The sequence below is a fragment of the Lagenorhynchus albirostris genome, chromosome 8 (genome assembly GCF_949774975.1).
Source record: "Lagenorhynchus albirostris chromosome 8, mLagAlb1.1, whole genome shotgun sequence".
In the NCBI taxonomy this organism is placed as follows: Eukaryota; Metazoa; Chordata; class Mammalia; order Artiodactyla; family Delphinidae; genus Lagenorhynchus; species Lagenorhynchus albirostris.
The window spans coordinates 10987092-11005512 of NC_083102.1; the positions used below are offsets into that span (position 1 = coordinate 10987092).

General features: G+C 38.7%; 1 protein-coding gene and 1 pseudogene across 1 annotated transcript; both read right to left on the reverse strand.

Annotated features, from left to right (window-relative positions):
* Window positions 1-1341: 1341 nt before the first annotated feature.
* LOC132524083 (olfactory receptor 2A2-like) lies at window positions 1342-2228 on the reverse strand (annotated as a pseudogene).
* An 8912-nt stretch (window positions 2229-11140) lies between these two features.
* LOC132524954 (olfactory receptor 2A2-like) lies at window positions 11141-12306 on the reverse strand. Its single transcript, XM_060157552.1, is given in 4 exon segments — window positions 11141-11573; window positions 11575-11763; window positions 11808-12055; window positions 12289-12306. Coding segments are annotated over 4 exon segments (888 nt in total).
* Window positions 12307-18421: the final 6115 nt, after the last annotated feature.

The following is an 18421-nucleotide window of genomic DNA, read 5'->3' on the forward strand; positions in this document are numbered from 1 at the left end:
CCTGTACAAAGTCCAGGAAAATGCCTTCCTGGGAGAGTTTGGGCCAATGTATTCACCTCATATGCATCCCCTCCATTTCTTCAACAATTGACAAAAGTTGTTTTCTATTATGTTGTTGAGATTGTATAGCTGTATATGGTGGGAGGGTAAATCTAATACCAGCTATTTTGGTATAGTCAAGACACATACTAATTTATTTTTAATGTGAATCTAGAAAATCTTTTCCCTGCACTTAAAATTTTAATTAAAATATAGTAGTTACAAGATTACTGAAAAAAAGGGGTTTTAATAATTTGGTTTCATGAGGGAAAATCTCATCCAGGAGTGGAAAGTTTGTTTTAGAAGTAATGGTCATTTTGCATGACATTTTCTGGAAGTCCCACTCCATGCATAATCATTAGTGTGGTTTATCTTTGCCCATTAAGAAGTTAAGTCTCTAATATGTTACTATATTCCACTATATATTTGTTTACTATTTAACTTTTTATTTTTTTAATGGTTGAGAGACATAATAAAGTGAAATATTATTGCCTGAAAATACTCTGCTAGTCTTGAAAATAAAAAGGCAGAAGCTTCAGAGGAAACCTTGTTAAGAGATATAAAAATAGTAGGAAAGTGAGGTAATTAGAAAATAAATCTGCATTTAATTATGCATGTTGTAAAACATAAATGGGAGACAGAGAATGTAGGTGAGAGGTAAAAATCAAAGCAGAAGTAAAGGAGGGATGGAAACATTTCTATAATGGGTTATGAGACAGTGTTATCTTTTTTTGGTCAATACTAAGTATTTTTCAACTCTTGTCAGACGACTTGGAAATTATTCGCTATCCAACAGTGAATCCCAGTCCTGTCTTCACTTGACTCATAACTGGTATTGTAGAGACATTTAGTTCTGCAATGATTGTATGTATTGAGCAACATTCTGCAGCCAGGAATTTTCCTTCTGGGTGTTCATTTCCCTGAAAACTAACACTTGTTACCAGGCGATGTGAATGCTTATGATTGAATTGGTTACTTAGTGTAATGACATTGTTTCAATAATTAAACAACAAGAATTTAAGAAATAAGCTATTAATCCATTTCTTGAAAAAACTGTGCTCTTTAGATTTTTATGGGTTTAAGCATATTGATAATCTAGATGTCTCATCTCTGGACAAAAATGCTTAACACCAGAGATGAAACCTGCACATCAAAATTCTTCCTATTTTCAGGTAGTGTCTTGGACAATTCAGATTCTCTTATCAAATTTTGCTGTTAGGTAATTTTTCTGACCTTGAAGTCATCCTCCGACCACATTCCAAAGGAAGAAGGCTCTACTTAGCCAAAAGTTCTATCCACCCCTCACATGGACCTCTTCTGCCGTTCCCTCCATGGAGCACCTTTCACCTTAGCATTCCTGAGACTGTAGATGAGGGGGTCCAGCATTGGACTGAATACACTGTGAAACAATAACAGCTTTTTCTCTTATTTCCTCTTTGACTAGAGTATGGGGACCATTATCAGTGCCATGTCAGTGCCAAAGAAAAGCCCAACCACACCATGGTGGGAGGAGCAGGTGAAGAAAGAAGGCTTTTCTTCAGCCCTCCTCCTGACTGGATCCTCAGGATGGTCCAGAGGCTGCTAGAATAGGAGACCAGCACCAAGCAAAGGGACCTAAGACAAATACACAGGCAGCAAAGATGACAGCTTCACTGATCCATGGGTCAGCACAGGCCAGTGTGAGGACAGGTAGGATTTCATAGAAGACATGGTCCACTTCCTAGGACTCACAGAAGGACAACCTTAGAAGGAGAACTGCATGTACCAGAGCCAGGATCAATCCACATGTCCAAGAAGTGATGGCCAGGACCGTGCACGCTCTCCAGTTCATGATGACAGTGTACTGGAGGGGACGACAAAGCGCCGCAAACCTATCATAGAACATCACCACGAACGTCAGGCACTCGATGTGAGCAAAAGTCAAATACAAAAATGTCTGCATTATGCATGGAACAAAGGAGAGGGTTCTATTCAGATCTGCTAAGTTTACCAACATCTCAGGGACACTGTTGGAAGCATAGGACATGTCAATGACGACAGGTAAGAGAGGAAGAATTACACTAGGCTGTGCAGTCTGGGATGCAGACAGATGAGTCCAGAGATCATGCCATTCCCCAGCAGGCTGAAGGCAGAAAATAGAACATTCAGAAGAGGATCACTGCCATCTCTGAACTGAGTGGAAATCCTACCAAGATGTGACCCACGTCACATCTAAAGATAGTCTGCCAAGGACAGAAGGATGACAGAAAGATTAGTCTGAAGAATTAATAAAACTTGAAGTTATTTAATTCAAAAGAATTCAGAGGAAACACATACTAATTTCTGTTCTGTTTCAATTATTTTCAGTCTTAATGTAGCAAATATTTCAGAACCACATTTATAAAGGAAGGACAAAGTATTTACCATAGTGTAAAAATAATATTGTGGGGTAATAGAGTCAGTAATTTTATTCTTGATCCTCTACTTCAGCTTTTGTTTCCTTATAAAGAAACTAATTATTTCAGTACTTTAACAATATTTACATGAACTGATGATTTATTTTTAGCTTAAAAAATCTTACAATTCTAGGTCTTCCCCGGTGGCGCAGTTGAGAGTCCGCCTGCCGATGCAGGGGACACGGGTTCGTGCCCCGGTCCGGGAAGATCCCACGTGCCGCGTCGCGGCTGGGCCCGTGAGCCATGGCCGCTGAGCCTGCGCGTCCGGAGCCTGTGCTCCGCAACGGGAGAGGCCCAACAGTGAGAGGCCCGCGTACCGCAAAAAAAAAAAAAAAAAAAAAAAACTTACAATTATAGAATTTTATTTTAGTTATTCACTTAGTACCTTTACTTATTTTTCTTTCTGTATGAAAAATTTGCTGACTCCTCACGATTTTAGGTCACAGGTCACAGTTTCAAAAGACTGAGTCATAGTGAAAATAAGAAGATCCATGTCATATCTGATACTATATTCAATTTTCTACTTTCTAGAAACAGAAAAATAACATGTCATATAAATGACTAAGAAATCTATGATGTAAAGGTAAGCATTTTAATTATTTTGATATGTGAATATCTAGTCTTTGTAATACATATATATCTACCGGCTATATATTAGAAATTTTAAAGGGATAAGAAACAAATATTATACCTATCCTTTGTTTTTCCTTTGGCAATAACATTTATGAACACTTTCTCATGTGAAAAGTCTTCTATGACATTCATTTAACAGTGAAGCAGCTTTTTTTTCATTCATACATACAATGTAACTTAGTGAATCTCATTTTTTGACAATTAAGTTTTGGACTATGTCCATTTTATTCACCATGATGTGTTATGGGGCAAAAAATGTACATGCATGTGTGTATGTGTGCGATATATGTGTGTATATATACAAAATGTGTATGTATGTATGTCTATCTATCTACCTATCTACCTATCTATCTATCCTTTAACTTAAAAGCTTAGCATATATTCCTAGGAATGGAACTGGTGAGGCAAAGGATGCTTTAGTTGCTTGTTAAGAAAGAAGTAAAAGCAAGCCAAGCAGTTAGATAATCTAAAGCTTCACCTGGGCAAGAAACCCTCAGTGGGAAATGACAGCAGTTTGTAAAGCTTAATTCATCCTTCCCTGGTAGTTGCCCTACCTGAAGGGCATTTCTATCATGCTGACTCCTAAGAGGCATTCTCTTTAAACCTCTGGCTCAAACGGGGAATAACCTGCTACTTTGGGGGTTTTCTTACAATTACTTGATAAGTGGTAAATAAGAAAACAACAACAACAAAAAAAGAAAAATAGAGACTCCTTGAACTTAAATTCAACCTGGGTGGTGGAGAAGGAGAGCCGTGACTTCAAGAGAGGACTGCTTTGCCCCGGATGCCAGTAGGTGGCCTCCAGCAATCAGCTCCCTCAGGTCTACCTAGACTGCAGAGAGGCCTCATCCCATCACAGACTGTGCACGTGCTTCTGGTACTGCCCACAACCCATGGCTGATGGCGGTGGGGATTTAATGGCCCCACCGTCTGGGCCAATGTGGGAAAAATGTGTTTCACAGTTGGCTGTGGGGTTGAATGAGCCTCTGTTGCACTGACATTGCAGGTTTCCTGCCTCCCCTTCATTCTCCAATGTTACTCCCTAGTAAGTATCCTGCATGCCAAACTCCATCGTGGTGTCTGCTTCTGCAGGATCCCACGGGGGACAATCTGACTAACAATATGCAGACCTTGATCCTCCCATAATCACCAGCCTTGAGACCTTGTCTCATTCTACCCTCTGCCTTGAGCCTTAACTGTCCTCAAATCCCAAATCGTTGACACATCCCGTTTTCATATCTTACTTTCTAGGTTTTGAAGTTTTCCGAGCGGCCACTCCTTCATATACACTGCATTTTAATCCTCCTACACGATACCCAGCTGCCACAACACAACAGATACTCCTTGAGTCGTCAATGTCTTGTACAGCAATACGTATTTTACACTCAAACAACTTCAGATGTGGGCAAGGCAGCCCGCTGGGATCTTGCAGCTGTGCCCTGTGGAACATAACGGATCACAGTCGGGAAACAGATGAAGATGCATATCTGCTCCTAACACCTTTAGCTTGGAAATGACTGATGTTAACTTTTGCTCACTTTTTAGGCCAGAAACAGTCACATGTAGTCATTCTAATTTTAAAGAGAGCTCGTAAATATGGGGCATTACTGGGACATCTGATGACCTCTGTAGCTGCAACATTTGAGGGAACTGTTTTTTGCTGGCTGACTAGCACTGATGGTTCTTTTGCCTTTCCCACTCTGTGCACAGTGATGGCCCACTGATTGCTTGAAATTGTAAGGCTCCCTCCTCCCCCTTTAGAAAGTTTGTTATGAAACATTTACCATTGCTCATACATAAAACTATTTTAAAACTCTATCCAATGTAGTGATTTTCCTCTCAATTTTAGGGTCTAATCTAAGAATTTTTCCTTATGTAACTGACATCAAAAGTAAGACTATTCTTAGCCAGTGGGAAGCAGCCGCATAGCACAGGGAGATTGGCTTCGTGCTTTGCCACGACCTAGAGGGGTGGGAGAGGGAGGGTGGGAGAGGGGGGGTGGGAGAGGGGGGGTGGGAGAGGGAGGGTGGGAGGGAGGAGGCTCAAGAGGGAGTTCTATTAATTAAAACTACTACTACTAACACTACTTATGATGGTGTTAGTTCTGGCTGTTACCTTAAGATTCAACCTTAACCTACAGGCAGTCCCACAGAAAGTAGACTATTCCTCTTTATAGCAGTCTCCATAGTGAGAAATTCCAGAGTTGAAAATATTTACTTCACTTTCTGATGATGATGGAGAATCATAAAGCTGTATTCTCTCCACTTTTGGGAGCAAAGTTTGGGGTTTTTTCTTTTTCTTTTTTTAAAAAATTGAAGCATAGTTGATTTACAGTGTTGCGCCAGTCTCTGCTGTACAGCAAAGTGACTCAGTTATACACATACAGACATTCTTTTTTTAAAATAGTATTTTCCATTATGGTTTATCCTAGGAGATTGGGTATAGTTCCGTGTGTTACACAGTAGGACCTTATTGTTTATTCATTCTAAATGTAATAGTTTGCCTCTGCCAAAGGTTGTATTTTATAATTGGTTCAATACAAACAATTCTCATAACTCTCTTGAGAACTTAGATGTTCCAAGGAGGCCCCATTAGTCATGACACCTATAAACATCTTTCCTGAGGGAAAAAAGTTTTGATGAACATTCTCCCTGGAGGAAAACAAAGATCACTTGTGTTTGATTGTTTGTGCAGGAAATATTCTGGGAAAAGTCAGGAGCAGATATGTTATCATAGAATGGAAATGTATTTTCAAACAACTCAAAGGCCATAACCTGAGGCAAATATCACAATGTAGAGGACATAACACTTGGCCATACAATAGCTTTGCTAATTCAAACTTCTTACCCCCCTGGTGGTTTATTAAGATCTGTATCTCCCTAATATCCAATAAACAGGTGACTAGAGCCTGTGTTGCCACTTCTAAGGGGACTACGTCCCCTCAAGTAGATGCATATTTTCATCTACTGAAGAATGAGATTGGGATGCAAAGCGATGAGATTATCATAATGACACGTGTTGATTAGCGTTTACTGTGTTTCAGAACCTCAGGTATATACACCATACATGGTATTTTATTTAATCTTGTGAATTGATTAATATGTTGTCACCACGTTATAGGTGTGCCTTATGAAATTAGAGAAATATATTGTCCACTCTATCAACTACCAGGGCCAAGAATGAATTACATGCGCAGATAACAAATCCTCTGCTCTAACTCCTGAACGTACGCCCATTTTCAAAAGCTCTTAAAATGACCTCTCAGGAAAGCTTCACCTGTTCTCCTCAATCCTTACCAACTCTCACCAATCTCAGAAGCCTCCAGAATTCCTACACATATTTCCCTGGGTATGACTCATAACCTCGGAAGAGAATAAACTCTCTTTCTGTTTCTTGTTGTAAGCTTATATAAATTTAACCTCAAAGTCTCTCCCTTCCACTTATTAACACCTCCCTCATGGGCAGCAAAGAAAAGGATGCTAATTTTCCTCACTTCTCTGGCAGGAGGATATTTCCAGTAGGTAGTGTAAGAAGATGGTCCTCAGCAGAGGAAGAAATTAAAGCTAGTGAAGGACAAATTACACACCCCACCTCCAGCTTCATCATTTTTCAAAGGAGGCAACAGAATTAGAGGGCTCTTATACCCTGTTCAGTTTTATATCATGACTCAGGGACATCAATTTTCACCAGTTGCTTCCCATAAGTGTGACTGGGGAGGGGCTCTGATTAAGAGGAATAAGAAAACTATGTTTAGACAGCATGGGATTCAGATGTTACTCTGAGACCCCAGGAACAGTGCAAGAAAGGGGTCTCACAAAGGTGCCTTTTTCTTCTTTCTAAACCTGATGACTTCTGCCAGCCTTCTATCTTGCTCCTCTGTAAACCATTAACTGGTATAAAAATAATGATTTCTTCAAAGGGGGAGTGGGTACTACTTCTAGTATTTTTCTCAAAATGAGCTTGAATGTACAGGAAAACTCACAAAGATGGGGAATGGTTGGAGCTGAGGCACCTGCTTCCTGAAGCGAGTGCAGTGTGTGATGAGTCCCAGATACCTCTTCTACCCTGATGGAGAGGAGAGGACACAGGGAGGATAAGGAACTTATATATATATATATATATATATATAGGCTTTATAGTCTGATCAACTAAAACCAACCCATTCCCCAGAGACATTCCTGTGGAGTCCAGGGAACGAATTACAAATCATATTCCCACCATTCTAGGTCTTTCCTACAAAGCAGTGCAAAACCTCCCCTTCCCCTCTTGGCTCTCCTGCTTTGTTATCTTTGATAGTGTACAGGGGTGTGTGTGTGTGTGTGTGTGTGTGCATAGATGTGTGCACCTGCTCATGCAGAGAAGTTAGAACTCATGAAGAATGGCAAAGATGTCTGTGCTCGAGGATCTTGGTATAAAAATTTAACAGATAAGTCATACGTTACTGATTATCTCCCATAGTAAAATCCCCAAGGATACGAATGTGTTATGTACTTGATCTTGAAATTGTTCCTGTCTCCATATCTTACTTTGGGAAAGATTCATGATGTAATAAATGTGACCCCCATGGAGCTTATTAAGGTAGCCCCTCAAAGGACTATATCTTTCTCAGGGAGTGAACAATCTCTGTCTGCTGAAAAGTGTGAATGTGCAATAATTATCAAAATTTTCCATAGCAAATATTAATCATTACCTGGAAACTCATGTAGGTTGAATCCAATTGCCTGAATGCTTTCCTGCTTTAAGCTACACCTTAAGTATTTCCCCAATTTCAAAAATATTTGCCCCCTAAATGTATATTCTATATCTGGAGAGGCCATTATCCCCTCTCTGTTGTAAGCACAGTGTTGTAAGCATTGGATTTAGATGATGGATGGCTTTTCCTGAACCTATAGAAACACAGGACAACAAACAAACATGATGACTCAGATCCCTTAACTTCATGAGTATTTACATTGATTGGCCCTTGATGTTCCCAGAAATCATAGTGTATTTCCTAGTCTCTTCTCTCAGGGTTTTTTTTTTTAATTATTTTCTCTTTCTTTAAACTTCCCATAAATCCTTCCACCCACAGTCTTAGCTACTGAATGAGAGTAACTGAGACCATAAAAAGCAATCAGATGACAGTTTGTGCAATCCTAACTAACACACTGACTGAGTTGCTGAATTTGTGCATTTATCTCAACTTCTCTGCCCTTCCTGTGGAGTTACTAGTTTTTCCCCAGAGAAGGCCAGCCTACAAATTATACTATAAATTCCATCCCTCTTTCCTGCTCGAGAACTTCTCTCCAGCAATTTCTGTCTCAAATGTCTCTGCTCCTATTTTGTCTTGAACATATCTGGTCAGAATGGGAAACTCGAGAGAGAGATTGGGGCAGCCTGCAGGGGCACTAGCTACTGCCTTCTCTGCAGCTTGGTAGCCAGGGGTGGAGGGAAGCCACAGCTGAAACCCCAAGTTGGACCTCTCTGCCCTGTCCCACTGTCTCATTTCTCCCTGTTCAAGGCTGAGAAGTCCCCAGATCTGCAGTCATTAAGCTGGAGATCCAGGAGAATAGTGCTGTAGTTTCAGTATGAATCCAAAGGCTGAGGAGCTAGGGTAGCTGATAGTGTTAAGTTTCAGTCTGAGGGCAGGGAAAGACCAATGTCCAAGTTTAAAACATCAGAAAAATTTGTGGACCATAAGAGACTACTACAAGCAACTGTATGCCAATAAAATGGACATCCTAGAAGAAATGGACAAATTCTTAGAAAGGTACAATCTCCTAAGACTGAACAGGAAGAAATAAAAAATATGAACAGACTAATTACAAGTACTGTAATGGAATGTGTGATCAAAAAACTCACAACAGACAAAAGTCCAGGACCAGTTGTCTTCACAGGTAAATTCTATCAAACATTTAGAGAACAGTTAACAAGTATGCTTCTGAAACTATTCCAAAAAATTGCAGAGAAAGGAACACTTCTAAACTCATTCTATAAGGCCACCATCATGCTGATACCAAAACCAGACAAAGATACCACAAAAAAAGAAAATTACAAGGCAATGTCACTGATGAACATAGAGGCAAAAGTCCTCAACAAAATACTTGCAAACCAAATCCCACAATATATTAAAAAGATCATACACCATGATCTAGTGGGATTTATCTCAGGGATACAAGGATTTTTCAATATCTGCAAATCAATCAGTGATTGTTTACCACATTAACAAATTGAAGAATAAAAACTATATAATCATCTCAATAGATGCAGAAAAATCTCTGACAAAATTCAGCATCCATTTCTGATAAAAACTCTCCAGAAAATGAGCATAGAGGGAATCTACCACAACATAATAAAGGCCATATATGACAAATCCACAGCCAACATCATTCTCAATGATGAAAAACTGAAACCATTTCATCTAAGATGAGGAAAAAGACAAGGATGTCCATTCTCACCGCTGTTATTCAACACAGTTTTGGAAGTCCTAGCCACGGCAATCAGAGAAGAAAAAGAAATTAAAGGAATACAAACCGGAAAAGAAGAGGTAAAACTGTCACTGTTTGCAGAGGACATGACACCATACATATAGAATCCTAATGATGCCGCCAGAAAACTACTAATCAATGAATTTGGTAAAGTTGCAGGATACAAAATTAATGCACAGAAATCTCTTGCATTCCTATATACTAACAATGAAAGATCAGAAAGAGAAATAAAGGAAACAATCCCATTCACCACTGCAACAAAAAGAATAAAACACCTAGGAATAAACTTACCTAAGGAAGTAAAAGGCCTGTACTCAGAAAACTATAAGACACTGATGAAAGAAATCAAAGATGACACAAACAGGTGGAGAAATATACCATGTTCTTGGATTGGAAGAATCCATACTGCGAAAATAACTATACTACCCAAAGCAATCTGCAGATTCAATGCAATCCCTATCAAATAACCAATGGGATTTTTTACATAACTAGGACAACAAAATATTAAAATTTGTATGGAGACACAAAAGACCCCACATAGCCAAAGCAATCTGGAGGGAAAAAAAAATAACGGAGCTGGAGAAACCAGATTCCCTGACTTCAGACCATACTACAAAGCTGCAGTCATCAAGACAGTATGGTTCTGGCACAGAAACAGAAACATAGATCAATGGAACAGGACAGAAAGCCCAGAGATAAAATCATGCACATACGGTCAACTAATCTCTGACAAAGGAGGCAAGGATATACAATGGAGAAAAGACAGTCTCTTCAATAAGTGGTGCTGGGAAAACTGGACAGCTGCATGTAAAAGAATGAAATTAGAACACTCCCTAACACCATACAGGAAAATAAACTCAAAATGGATTAAAGACCTAAATGTAAGACCGGACACTATAAAACTCTTAGAGGAAAACATAGGAATAACACTCTTTTACATTAATCACAACAAGATCTTTTTTGACCCACCTCCTAGAGTAATGGAAATAAAAACAAAAATAAACAAATGGGACCTAATGAAACTTAAAAGCTTTTGTACAGCAAAGGAAACTATAAACAAGATGAAAAGACAATCCTCAGAATGGTAGAAAATATTTGCAAATGAATAAATGGACGAAGGATTAATCTCCAAAATATATAAACAGTTCATGCAGCTCAATATTAAAAAAACAAACAACCCAATCCAAAAATGGGCAGAAGACCTAAATAGACATTTCTCCAAAGAAGACATACAGATGGCCAAGAAGCACATGAAAAGCTGCTCAACATCACTGATTATTAGAGAAATGCAAATCAAAACTACAGTGAGGTATCACCTCACACCAGTTAGAATAGGCATCATCAGAAAATCTACAAACAACAAATGCTGGAGAGGGTGTGGAGAAGAGGGAACACTCTTGCACTGTTGGTGGGAATGTAAACTGATACAGCCACTATGTAGAGTAATAAGGAGATTCCTTAAAAAACTAAAAATAGAATTACCATATGATCCAGCAATTTAGTTTTTTGCAACAGCAATCATATCTCTTAAGGAGAAAAATCCACCGAACCAAGTTGTACCCTGCTTCACATTGTCCGCTTTTTCTGCAATACTCTGCGGAAGGCAGCCTTCACTTGAGCATTCCTTAAACTGTAGACAAGGGGGTTCAGCAATGGGTTGAAGACAGTGTAAAACAGGAAAAGGATCTTCAGCTGCTCCTCTCATTGACTACTGTCGGCGACCATATAAACCATCATGGTGATACCAAAGTAGAACCCAACCACACAGAGGTGGGAGGAGCAGGTGGAAAAGGCTTTCTTGCGGCCCTCCTTTGACTGGATCTTCAGGATGGCCCACAGGATGCGCACGTAGGAGACCAGCATCAGGGAAAGGGGCGCAGTTGAGATAAACACACCATCAGCAAAGAGGAATATTTCGTTGATCTAGGTTTCACCACAGGCCAATTTGAGGACAAAGCAAATTTCATAGAAGTGGTTCAACTCCTGGGGCCCACAGAAGAAGTAAGAGAATTACTTGTACTAGAGCCAGGGAAAATCCACATGCCCAGGAAGTGATGGCTAGGACCATGCACAATCTCCAGTTCATGATGACAGTGTACTGTAGGGGGTGGCAGACTGCCACGGACTTGTCATAGGACATCACCACCAAAATCAGGCACTCTATAGAACCAAACTCAAAATGAGAAGCGTCTGCATAGTGCATGAGAAACAGGAGATAGTATTTTTGTGTTTCAGTAGGTTTTCCAGCAAACTGGGCAAATTGCTGGAAGCATAGGATATGTCAATGATGGCCAGATGAAAAAGGAAGTAGTACATGGGGGAGTGCAGTCTGGGGTCTAGGGAAATGAGTCCCAAGATCATGCCATTTGCCAGCAGGTTGAAGGCATATAACAGGGAGAAGATACCAAAGAGGAGCAATTCCATCTCTTCACTGAGCTGGAATCCTACCAGCATGAATTCTGTATTTGTTGCCCTCCATTCCTAATGACAGTCTGAAAAGGACTGAAGTGTGAAAGGTCAGAGCTGGATAGCAATGAAAACCGGAGTTACCTACCTGAAGTGAATTCAGAGGAAGCTTGTGTACTTGACCCTACTTCACTTAGTTTTTTTCTCCAAAGTTTCTTTACCTTTTGCTTTCTTACTTGTTATTGTGAAGCAATTCAAGTTTTCATATAAGTATCAGGAATTATAAATAATACTAGTATATAGTTTACCAAATTGTTTTTTTTCATGTTTGCCTTATCATTTATTTTCTCTGTATGCACATAGTATCAATTTTCTATAGACCACATAAGATTATATTGAAACCATATTCACATACTGACAATTTATTCCTAAACTCTTTTGATTTCTCAATAACAAGTAAATTCACTGATCTGTTCTCAGTATAATTACCAGAATCTGGAGACATAACATTAACATAATTCACTATTCTAAATACAGCATTTTCTGCCCATGTAGTCTAAAGTTCAAATCCAGTATCACTTATCATACTCTCTAATCTTAAATAGTTAGCTTTTCTTGCCTTGACTCTGATATTTGTGAAGAGTATGAGCTCTTGTGGGTTTTTTTTTGTTTTTTGTTTTTGTTTTTATTTATTTATTTATTTTGTGGTATTCGGGCCTCTCACTGTTGTGGCCTCTCCCGTTGCGGAGCACAGGCTCCGGACGCGCAGGCCCAGCGGCCATGGCTCACGGGCCCAGCCACTCCGCGGCATGTGGGATCTTCCTGAACCGGGGCATGAACCCATGTCCCCTGCATTGGCAGGCGGACTCTCAACCACTGCACCACCAGGGAAGCCCTCTTGTGGTTTTTTTGTTTGTTTGTTTTGTGTTTTTTTTTTGCGGTACGCGGGCCTCTCACTGTTGTGGCCTCTCCCGTTGCGGAGCACAGGCTCTGAACACGCAGGCTCAGCGGCCATGGCTCACGGGCCCAGTCGCTCCGCGGCACGTGGGATCCTCCCGGACCGGGGCACGAACCCACGTCCCCTGCATCGACAGGCGGACTCTCAACCACTGTGCCACCAGAGAAGCCCCTGAGCTCTTCTCTTGTTTTGTATAATATCTCTCAATTGCGGTTTTCAATTGATTGTCCATGTTTTAGTCCAGATTAAAAACTTTTGGCAGAAAGATAAAAGTATCATTCTTAATGCCTTCAGTTAATACACAGATAATGTTAATTTGGCCCAGTATTGGTGATGTTCATGTGGATTACTTGGTTAAGGTGGTGTCTCCAAGTTATTTCCATTATAAAGTTATTAATCCATAATTTTTAAGTACTTTCTTCCTTCTGGCTTAACAAACTATCCTCTACTCATCTTATGATTTCTTACTTCAGATTGGAATCAGTTATTTCATTAAAAATTGTCTCCTTTTTTTAAGATTTTAAGATTCATATTTTCAAAGCAATATCTGCTTTTATTGGATGTTAAATAATTAATTTTTATCACGATTGTTGCCAAAATTTGATATCCTCATTTAATAGGGAAATATATAATTTGGGACAGTGTATAAATTGTTAAGGGGATAATGTATTCTTAATTTTATTTGTTTAATCCTGATACATCTTTACTGACTTCTTTTGGAGAAGCAAATATATTTCACTAAATTAACAAGACTGTTAAAATGATCTCAATATTATCAACATTATTATTAACAAGATGATGACATTGTACTGGAGGCGATGGCAGATTGCCACATACCTGTCGTAGGACATCACCACCAAAGTCAGGAACTTTATAGAAGCAAAAGTCTATACATTTATCTTTACCTTTTTTGTTTTTCTTTGTATTCAGAAAATTACAGACTCTTGGACATTCTATACTTAGAGCTTAAAGTTTCAATAATCTGGTTCACTGTGTGAATAAACTCATATCTACCTATGTGACATGAGATTTTGACATCAAGTTTTCTAAATCTCTTAGAAAAAGATGAAATTTGATAAAATGCTAAAGAAATAATACATATATGAAACAGATAGCTAAAGGTTATCATTGTTAATAATTTATATATACCACTTTCCATTATTCACTGTACATTTTTCATATATAATTAAAATTATATGAACAGTATTATCTATTTCTTTCATTTAGAACATCATATATATTTTCCATGTCAAATATTTCTCTGCAACATAGTCTAAACATTCACACACTATTTTGTCACACATGAACATTTTATTTAATGTATTACCTTGTTGTGTGCAATATAATGCTACAGTTTCTAAATTTCATACATTTTTTGGGTATATTTTAGTGTTTTTTTATACTAAATTCCAGGACATGGAAGTTCTAGGTCAAATCTATTCCTTCCTTCCTTCCTTCCTTCTTCCTTCCCTTTCCTTCCTTCCTTTCTTCCCCTCCTTCCTCCTTCCCTCCCTTTTTTCTTTCCATGTTCCCTTCCATGTTTCCTTTCATTCTTCCTTTCTACTCACCTACCTATCTTTCTGTCTACCCCTCTATTTTAAAACAGCCTAAGTAAAATTTCTCGTTTCCAACAGAAAATTTCTTCTTTACATTAAAATAATAGCAGCTCAGGAAACAAAGGTGTGAATGATCAGTACATGCTATTCTCCACTGGGGTAGTCCGGCAACTGAGCTTGGGAACTTTAAGCTATTCCTCCAACTCTAGTCAGCATAATTGACACTCATTTTATCCTAGTTTGTGGTAGGACAAATATTTCTATCAAAACAGAAATCCTAAGCCTAATAATTATCCATATTAGATGGTAGCCTAGGAAAGTCTCAGTAAGATATAACTATATTGCAAAACTCTTACACTGTTTCAGCAAAGAAAAGAGTTTACTATAACTGTTACCAGAATTCTGTTTTCCAATATAAGAGGTTACTCTATCAATATATTTATCTATTAGGTAATACACGGTTGTTTTGTTCTTTTGGCCATGTCAGAGCTTTATCCAGAAGAAATGTCTGCATATTAAGACTCCAGCCAAATTATTCTTAAACAATAGAGTTGGGCTAATATGAATGACCATCACTCAACCCCACTGGGGAAGTGATGTCGAGAAAGCTACTGAGGAATAGGATACCCCTGTCACATCTCAGAAGGCAGAAGCTCCAGGAGCTGGGGTGGGGGTAGTCATTACTGTAATACATTTAGTAATATAATTACAATAATATACAGTTATTAAATACATATATACACATACATAATGTATGCAATTTTTATACACACAAGAACTAATAAAATATGCCCTATTAGATATTCCGAAAAAATATTTCTCAGTCAATTGTAAATTACAGATATGTACATTATTTAACACCCATTTATGATAAAAACCCTGCAGAAAGTAGCCATAGAGGGAACTTTCCTCAGCATTATAAAGGCCATATATGAAAAACCCACAGCCAACATCATCCTCAATGGTGAAAAACTGAAACCATTTCCACTAAGATCAGGAAGAAGACAAGGTAGTCCACTCTCACCACTATTATTCTACATAGTTTTGGAAGTTTTAGCCACAACAATCAGAGAAGAAAAGGAAATAAAAGGAATCCAAATTGGAAAAGAAGAAGTAAAGCTGTCACTGTTTGCAGATGACATGATACTATACTTAGAGAATCCTAAAGATGCTACCAGAAAACTAGTTGAGCTAATCAATGAATTTGGTAAAGTAGCAGGATACAAAATTAATGCACAGAAATCTCTTGCATTCCTATACAGTAATGATGAGAAATCTGAAAGTGAAATTAGGAAAACACTCCCATTTACCATTGCAACAAAAAGAATAAAACATCTTGGAATAAACCTAGTGAGGGAGAGAAAAGACCCGAATGCAGCAAATTATATAACACTGATGAAAGAAATTAAAGATACCATGTCCTTAGATTGGAAGAATCAACACTGTGAAAATGACTATACTACCCAAAGCAATATACAGATTCAATGCAACCCCTATAAAACTGCCAATGGCATTTTTCACAGAACTGGAACCAAAAATTTCACAATTTGTATGGAAACACAAAAGACCCTGAATAGCCAAAGCAATCTTGAGAAGGAAAAACGGAGCTGGAGGAATCAGGCTCCCTGACTTCAGACTATACTACAAAGCTACAGTAATCAAGACAGTATGGTACTGGCACAAAAACAGAAATATAGATCAATGGAACAGGATAGAAAGCCCAGAGATAAACCCATGCACATATGGTCACCTTATCTTTGATAGAGGAGGCAAAAGTATACAGTGGAGAAAAGACAGCCTCTTCAATAAGTGGTGCTGGGAAAACTGGACAGCTACATGTAAAAGAATGAAATTATAACACTCCCTAACATCATACACAAAAATAAACTCAAAATGGATTAAAGACCTAAATGTAAGGCCAGACACTATCAAACTCTTAGAGGAAAACATAGGCAGAACACTCTATGACATAAATCACAGCAAGATCCTTTTTGACCCACCTCCTAGAAAAATGGAAATAAAAACAAAAATAAAAAAACTGGGACCTAATGAAACTTAAAAGCTTTTGCACAGCAAAGGAAAATATAAACAAGACGAAAAGACAACCCTCAGAATGGGACAAAGTGTTTGCAGATGAAGCAACTGACAAAGGATTAACCTCCAGAACATACAAGCAACTCATACAGCTCAATATCAAAAAAAACAAACAACTAAATCCAAAAATGGGCAGAAGACCTAAATAGACATTTCTCCAAAAAAGATATACTGATTGCCAACAAACACATGAAAGGATGCTCAACATCATTAATCATTAGAGAAATGCAAATTAAAAGTACAATGAGATATCATCTCACACTGGTCAGAATGGCCATCATCAAAAAAGTCTACAAACAATAAGTGCTGGAGAGGGTGTGGAGAAAAGGGAACCCTCTTGCACTGTTGGTGGGAATGTAAATTGATACAGTCACTATGGGGAACAGTATGGAGGTTCCTCAAAAAACTAAAAATAGAACTACCATATGACCCAGCAATCCCACTACTGGGCATATGTCCTGAGAAAACCATAATTCAAAAAGAGTCATGTACCACAATGTTCATTGCAGCTCTATTTACAATAGCCATGACATGGAATTAACCTAAGTGTCCATCAACAGATGAAGGCACAAAGAAGATGTGGCACATATATACAATGCAGTATTCCTCAGTCATAAAAAGAAACGAAATTGAGTTATTTGTAGTGAGGTGGATGGACCTAGAGTCTGTCATACAGAGTGAAGTAAGTTAGAAAGAGAAAAACAAATACCGTATGCTAACACATATATATGGGATCTAAAAAACAAAAAAAAAAAATGGTCATGAAGAACCTAGGGGCAAGATGGGAATAAAGATGAAGACCTAGTAGAGAATGGACTTGAGGACATGGGGAGGGGGAAGGGTGAGCTGGCACAAAGTGAGAGAGTGGCATGGACATATGTACACTACCAAACGTAAGGTAGACAGCTAGTGGGAAGCAGCCGCATAGCACAGGGAGATCAACTCGGTGCTTTCTGACCACCTAGAGGGGTGGGATAGGGAGGGTGGGAGGGAGGGAGACTCAAGCGGGTAGAGATATCGGGATATATGTATATGTATAACTTATTCAGTTTGTTATGAAGCAGAAACTAACACACCATTGTAAAGCAAGTATACTCCAATAAAGATGTTAAAAAAAAAAGGAGATGATGCAGTGAAAGATTATATTTAAGAATATACCTAGGGCTTCCCTGGTGGCACAGTGGTTGAGAGTCTGCCTGCCGATGCAGGGGACACGGGTTCGTGCCCCGGTCTGGGAAGATCCCACATGCCGTGGAGCGGCTGGGCCCGTGAGCCATGGCCGCTGGGCCTGCGCGTCCGGAGCCTATGCTCCGCAACGGGAGAGGCCACAACAATGACAGGCCCGCGTACCACCAAAAAAAAAAAAAAAAAAAAAAAAGAATATACCTAGATCTCAACATACATAGACAAGGGATAAATTCTTTTTTAGATGTTTTGTTATAATTTATTCTATCCATTTTTCATCCAGTTGTACTGAGTTATAATTGGCATATAACATTTTATATGTTTAAGGTATACAGCATAATAATTTGACTTGCATACATCGTGAAATGATTACTACAGTAAGTTTACTGAGCATCCATAATTTCATATAGATACAGAATAAAAGAAAAAATTATTTTTCCTTGTGAGAACTTTGGGATTTCTCTCTTAACTTTCAGATATAACATAGAGCAGTGTAAATTATATTCATCATGTTGTACATTACATCCTTAGATTTATTTATCTTATAACTGAAAGTTTATACCTTTGGACTAGCTTCATCCAATTCCTCCTCCCTCGCCTCTGCCTCTAGTGCTACAAATCGGATCTCTTTTTCTATGTGTTTGGTGT